At 47.4% G+C, this 7392-nt stretch overlaps 1 protein-coding gene across 1 annotated transcript; it reads left to right on the top strand.

The window, feature by feature from the left end:
- Nucleotides 1-2609: 2609 nt before the first annotated feature.
- On the top strand, nt 2610-7392 carry LOC146654191 (succinate receptor 1-like). Its single transcript, XM_085429293.1, has 3 exons — nt 2610-2656; nt 4895-4943; nt 6439-7392. Exons 1-3 carry the CDS (start codon nt 2610-2612, stop codon nt 7390-7392), a joined length of 1050 nt encoding a protein of 349 aa, XP_085285419.1.

Raw genomic sequence — 7392 nt, 5'->3', positions numbered from 1 at the left:
GCTGCAGGAGATGCTTTTTAAATTCCCCTGGCTGGTGGACTCTCTTAATTCAGTAGTCCTGGACTTTCTGCTTTCCACCCTCCACCTCCACTCTCCTCCTCAGGCTGCTCACCTGCTCGGACAGCTGGTGGATTCACTGCCTGAGACGCCGGCCCCGACGTCAACACGGAAACGACGTTCGCGCCGTCAGCGTTCCTCACCGCAGCCGACTTCTCAAGAGCCGGCTGAGGTGAGTAATAAGGACACTTTTCCATTTCCCTCACCATCTGTTTGTTTTTCTGCAGTGGACGATGACGCTGCCGTAAGCCTTCCGACGGTGCAAGCAACATCACCTCGGTCAGAAGGCTCCACGCCACTCGCTGCTTCACCATCTGCAGCTGTAGCACCGCCATCGTTTCATCTGCCTGAAGCCACCATTTCAACATCTTTTTCACTGCCAGCCGGCGAGCCGGAGGAGCCCGCACCGCCAGCTGAGGAGCTCGGCGAGCCGGAGGAGCCCGCACCGCCAGCTGAGGTGCTCGGCGAGCCGGAGGAGCTCAGCAAGCTGGAGGAGCTCAGCGAGCCGGAGGAGCTCAGCGTGCCGGAGCAGCTCAGCGAGCCGGAGGAGCTCAGCGTGCCCGAGCGGGTGCTCGGCGTGCCGGAGGAGCAGCTCGGCGAGCCGGAGGAGCAGCTCAGCGTGCCGGAGGAGCAGCCCGGCGTGCCGGAGGAGCAGCTCGGCGTGCCGGAGGGATCCGCTGGGCCAGAGCTGGAGGTCGGCGTGCCGGAGGGGCCGCCACGTCCTGCAGCCCGGCCGCCACGTCCTGCAGCCCGGCCGGTACATCGGGAATCGTGGGTTGTGCTGAGGCGGGTGCTGCAACGCCGCCGCCACCGGACCCGTGGCCGTCCGCCGGAGCTGCTTCGTCGCCGCCGTCGGACCCGTGGCAGGCCGCCTGGGGAGCAGCGCCGCCGCCGTCGGACCCGGGGCAGGCTGCCGGAGGAGCTGCAGCGCCGCCACCGCCACTGGATCCCGGGCAGGCCGCCTGGGGAGCAGCGCCACCGCTACTGGGCCCAGGGCTCGCCACCGGAGGGGCAGCAGTGCCGCCGCTACTGGAGCAGTGGCAGGCCCCCAGAACTGTTTTTCTGCTGTTGCCGGACCCGTGGCCGTCTGCCGGAGTTGCAATGTCGCCGCCTTTGGACTCGAGGTAGGCCCCCTGAACTCTTTTTGTTATGTTGATGGGCCGCCTGTGACTGTTTTGTGGCGTTTTTTTTTTCGTTTTGTTGCTCCGCTGCTGGATGCGCGGTTGGACTCTGGGACTGTGACCTTGGGGGGGTTGTTTTCTTTGGTTGTTTTTGCTTGTTTTGGTTCTGGCCCTCCGTCCTGGTTCCCCCCGCCGCCCGCCCTGGGTTGGTTGTGCTGTTTTTTGTTTTGGTTTTGGGGTCGTCGGGAGCCGACCCTTAGAGGGGGGGTACTGTCAGGGTCCTGGGACTGGGCGACCCAGGATCCCTGAGCAGTTATGTATTATATTATTATTATCATTATTATATGTATTTTGGTGTTGCTGCTGCTCTTCTCCATGCTTGTAGATGTGTGTGTGTGTGTGCGTGTGTGTGTACGTCTGCGGGTATGCTTGGAGGATGGAGCTCAGCCACCTGCAGGCCTGAGGGGTGTGGCCCTGTGGAAGGACTGGCCACACCCGAAGCCACACACCTGCCGCTGATCAGGGCTCGTCGGGGGAGCTACTTAGGAGAGTCTTGGAGCTCCCACCGACGCGGGATCATTGCATGAGACTCCACGTTAGTCGTCCTGTTATTGAGTTAGTGTGTGTGCATGCCCGCAGTTGTATGTGTCCTGACGGCTGCGTCTTATGTTTCCCGCAGGAGCAGCGTGGAAGACACGAGAGCAGCGAGCACCGGGGGGTGCTGACACGGGAGCGGAGAGAGCACAGAAACACTGACTATTCACGGGGAGACACAACACTGGAGTCTGGGAGAACACGGGGATTTATTGTTACGTTGTTTCACTTTGTAAATAAACACTGTCTATACATAGAGCACCGCGCCTGGGTCCTCCTTCCCCACTCCTTCCACGGTGTGCCATGCCACACCGTGACAGTAAGAGTCTTGTTACCACTCTCTAAGGGTGTTACTAAATGAGCAGCTTTCCTGCAGTGCTTCCTGCGACCTGGGGAAGATGATGTGGATTTGAGGGCATCCCAGCATTAGCCCGAGTAGTCCTATGTAAAGGGGCCACACCATTCTGGACATCAGCAATACCTGGCAGCGGATCTGTGCAAACCACAGGGGACATTGAGGGTTCTCCAAACATCCTGAATTTTATGACGGCCTCTAAGCCCAACTTCCTTCAGATAAACCAACTGACCTTCTCGCAGGGGAACTTCCTTTACACGCTGGTCGTGGCATGTCTTACACCAATTAGCTTCAGGGATTTGCGGGCAAATGACCCATATAAACATTAGGATGGGTTTGCGCATCTTTAGCCGACCGTCATCGCTCACACTCCTGGCACCACTGTTGGGTGTTTCCATACATCCCTATCCATTGAGAAAATGACAGGCCATTGAGCACCATTGAGAAACCACATCTACTGTTCTCCGAACACCCTGATAACCATGCTCCTGGTGCAGCTGCTGCAAAACCTGACCCTGATGGGACTTGGGTAACAATACCTGCAGCGTCTCTTCTCTCCCAGGATGACAGACCATCCAATATAACATGTCATCCCGCTCCACTAACCTATGCCATTGCCTGACCAACCCAAGGGTCAGCCTTGAAGTGCAACCACATTCCTTGGCATCAGGCCCCTGTCTCCAAAACTGCAGAAACTCCCAGATCATGGGGTCAGTCACCTGCAAAACATGAAGGTCAGACAATGCATACCCAGGGAAGACTGAGGTAGTGGCTTGGACAACAGGTGTTACTGGTTTCCTACCAATAACCTGGGGCAAAGGGTCAGGTACTACAGACTCTGAGCCTAAGTGAACGGCGAACATGTTTCACATGACTCAGGTTAAACATTAACCTTAACCTCGGCTCAATGGTTCAGGGGGCGGAAGTTTTCCTGAATGGAAGAACAAACAACATTACTTGAACTGGCTTGCGGTGCTGTACCAGCTGACTGAGCAGGCATGACTGTGGGCTCACCAGGGCACTCTCTGGCAAAATGCTCAACCTTCTGGCACTGTCTGCAAATTATGGCCTTATTACGTGAGGCAGGATATGGTTTGGAAGCACTATTCAAAGCAGCAAGACCCCTTGCGAGCTGATTCAACTGCTCTTGCTGACTTTTAAGAATCTCTTTCAACTCCTGTATTTTAGATTCATAGGGTGCAATACCTGCCAGACTACCTCTAAAAGGGACGTCCTGGACACTGTGCTGAAATCCTAACACCGGGGGAACCGAGTAACTTCTATTCCTACTGCCCCTTGGCATACCTCCACGCTCCCATAATATAGCCTCCCGACGAACATCCATCAAGGTGGCAGTAGGGTGGCCGCGGACATACTGCTTTAATTCTCTTTGTAAGAAACAATCATTTTCAACAAACTGATCTTTAAGCAAGACATCTTTGTTCAGCAGATCACGAGGGGACTGTTTCACAACCCTATGCATGAGACACATAAGAACATGTGAAAATGCCTGTAATGTCTCTCCCTCCTGCTGTCATCTTGAAAAGAAATCCTCCTGCAGAGAAACATATGACTTAGTACACCCATACAGTTCCTGTAAAATAGTCAAAATCTTTTCACGACCATCTTTCTCCTCTGGAAGCTGATATTTAATCTCTTCTCTGGGCTCGCCTTCCAGGTGATCATAGATAAACAGGGTTTGGTCGGCTGGTGAAAGATGTCGTACCCTCAAACAGGCCTGCACCTCTTCCACCCACTCGGCAATACCTATTCCAGTCTTACCGTTGAACCATGGGCACTACCTCTCCCGAGGAAGATAAATCAGTCTCTCAGTCACGGGAGCTTAAATAGCAGAATACCCATGGGTTAATGAACCCGTAGAAGCAGCACTGGTTCCAGGTTGCTCCGATTCTCGCTTTTGCCGCATCTGCCGATTTTCTGCTTGCAGCTGAGCAACCAAGTCCTTTAGCTGTGTGAGCTCTTCCAGATTGTGGTGGCATGAAGGAGGATAGCGCGAACATCCACTCCTCCCCAGCTGATAATTAGAGGCCGTTGTAAGAAACAGCCATGCTTCACTACACCTACATACAAATGCATTTGCAGTGTCAGACATTGCATAGTCTACCAGCTGCCTTGTAGAAAATCGTTGTGATGCCCACTAGCAAGAATTTGAGCCAATATTGTATTAGCACAGGTAATAGTCCCATGAATTCATGCCTCCAACATGGCCTACTCAAGTAGCACACTTGCTCAAACTGCATACAATTTATTTAGAAGTGAGAATGTGGCATTTTCAACATGTGCAAAACCATGCCACTTTATTAATAAAGTGCTTGAGGATGTCATGCTAAAATTATCCACACTACTGATTGAGTGACTGATAGTGGAGAAGAAAAATTATTTTGGGTTCTACATAACACATTATTTATAATACAGAAAGAGGAAGTGTGAGTTTACTCTGAAGTGAGTAAAGAGTTATTTTGAAAATCATGCTCTAACTAAAAAGGAACTCAACTATTGGTTGATGCAAGATGTACGTGACTGAAATTTTTGCAGCTTCTTATGAACAAGTATAACCATACAGTGACTCAAAAATACCTTCTAGAAAACATTTCAGTGCTCTTAGAACTTACGCCTTTAACGTTTGAACAACAAATTCCAGGGAAATAGCTCTGTATACTAAAATAAAGTAGCATTGGATGACTAGACAAAAAACAATGAAATAAAAACATTTTTGATTAATTTTTTATGAATTTTGCCATTTTAGTCAGGACTGCCAGAAGCCACCAAGCAAGACCATCAGCTCAAAGGAGACTGTAAGTAAAATTATAGAATCATGCAATGAGTGTGATTTCACATTTTAACACATTGTTGCTGTTTTAACATAAAATGCATATAGCTTCAACTTTTATTAAATGGATGAAAATATCTTCTTTATACACTGATGCTGTGCTTTAACCAAATCCACTGATGATGTGTTTTTCAGATTTAAACACATTGTTGCTTTGTTTACATATAAAGAAGACAGTCTCAACTTTAGTTAGGCGTGGCTGAGAAAGGGCGAAAAAAATCTTATTTTCACACTTCTATTGATATTGTGGTTTAACCAAGACACACACACATGATGTGTTCTAAAATTATAATTTTTCAATATGGGAAAATAAGACCTTCAGTAACTAACTTTTGAGCATCAATAACATTGGAGAATGTACTGTCGGATAATCCGGTGGAACTCAGTGAACCTGCTCTGTAACTGTATGCGGTCTGTCACATCATGGCTGAGTCACTGTGGGTCATAAATGATTCACTTTGCAATAATTTTATTTAGAAATTATCATTACGAATGTCGGAAAGGGAAAAAAAACAGTTGCACAAACTGACATGTTGCAACAGTGGTTTCCTTTTCCCACACTTGAGTTCAGTGAGCTCTTCAGAACAACTTATTATTTTACAAATGTTTGTAAAGGCAGCCTATGGGATCAATTCATAGATAATAATAATATTGAATATATTACAGTGATGCAAGCAGTCGTGCATTGTAATCAGACAATATAAATATTCAAGCAGAAATATGTGTTGACAAAATAGACTCAAATATGTTTATTTTATTATTCAGATTAGGAAAGATTTCAAATAAAACTATACGAGTCTTCATCAATTGAATGCAAATGTTTACATTTTTTTCGAAAATTCAGAAGAATTTAAACACTCGATTTGGTTGAAAATTTGAAAAATAAAATTTAAAAAATTCGTTTTTTCCAACCCTTGTTTCAATATCATGCTGGTAATAATGGAGGAGAGCTCATCTGAGCTTTTGATAAGAAAATTATATTCTATATAGTCATGTTTTCTTGGGCGTCCATCATATTTCCACGCTGTAAATGCAAATAACTCGCAAAGTGTTTGTGTACTTAAACCATAAATGAAATGGCTATTTATGTCATATTCGTGGCACCAGTACCCTGACTACTCTGTGTTTACTGTTTCCAGTGTACAGAGGGAGGTTGCACCTGCTCACTACCGCACATCATATCCTCGCTAACAGCAGCTTTCAAAACAACTACACCATGGTAAGTCTTATCTTTACAAATATAATGTGTATTGTGCTCAATGTGTTCAGTTTGAGTTAAGGAGATCTCCTTAAAGTTTTCTTTTCCAGAATGTAAGACTTTGATATAACTGACTGGATAAATTAGTTTGAATAAATAATTTACTTTGTTTTTTCTCTCATTTTGCCCCAATCCTCGCCTTTGTCCTCTTCCTTTCTCCTTCTTTCACTCCTGTCTTCTCTGTATTCCTCTTTTGCTACAGGTGCTTAATTGTACGCAGATAGTTGAGGCACTGGAGACCTATTACCTGCCAACATTTTATGGAATTGAGTTCTCTGTTGGTTTCCTTGGCAACCTGCTGGTTGTACTTGGTTATATATTTTGTTTACAACAGTGGCAGAGCTGCAATATTTACCTCTTCAGTCTTGCGGTTTCAGACCTTATTTTCCTCTCCACATTGCCACGCCTCTGCTACCTTTATTCAAATCACAAGGAAGAGAGCAATCTCTATGTTTGTGTTATCAACCGCTACGTCCTGCATGTAAATCTTTACTCCTCCATACTCTTTATGGTTTGGCTCAGCATGGACCGCTTCCTGCTCATAAAGTATCCAATGAGGAACCATTATCTGCTCAGGCCACGAACAGCTCTGATTGTTACAGGGTTGAGCTGGATAGCTGTCAGCATTGAAGTTGCCCCAATGATAACGCTGATGGTGCAGGACCTAAAAGAAAAAAATTGGACCATGTGCCGAGATTTTGGCAGTCTGAAGGGAGATATCAGTGTGCTTGGCTACAGCTTGGGGCTGACAGTGACAGGTTATATTCTCCCTCTGTTTGGACTTTGTGTTTTTTCCTACCAAATAGCACACCTACTGCGTGTCCAGGAAAGGGCTCTGCAGCGCAGCACGGCATCATCATACAAGCGGCCTCTAAAGGTGGTTGCATCAGCGGCAGCGCTATTTCTGGTTCTCTACACTCCCTACCATGTGCTTAGAAATGTGTCAATAGCAACTATGCAAGACTGGGCAGGACTGGAGATTTGCACACGGATGCACATAAAGAGTATCTATATCTTGACCCGACCTATAGCCTTTTTTCACAGCGTAATCAACCCCATCTTCTACTTCCTCATGGGTGACAAGTTCAGAGACCTCCTAGAATCTAAGATTAGAAATATAGTCAGCAAAACAGTGGTGCAAAGAAACCCTTCATGA

The sequence above is a fragment of the Rhamphochromis longiceps genome, linkage group LG14 (assembly GCF_057381845.1).
Source record: "Rhamphochromis longiceps isolate RC_006_pf linkage group LG14, R_longiceps_female_GT1.1, whole genome shotgun sequence".
Taxonomy (NCBI): domain Eukaryota; kingdom Metazoa; phylum Chordata; class Actinopteri; order Cichliformes; family Cichlidae; genus Rhamphochromis; species Rhamphochromis longiceps.
The sequence above is the reverse complement of the archived record's forward strand: the minus strand, read 5'-3'. Positions and strand labels throughout refer to the sequence as shown.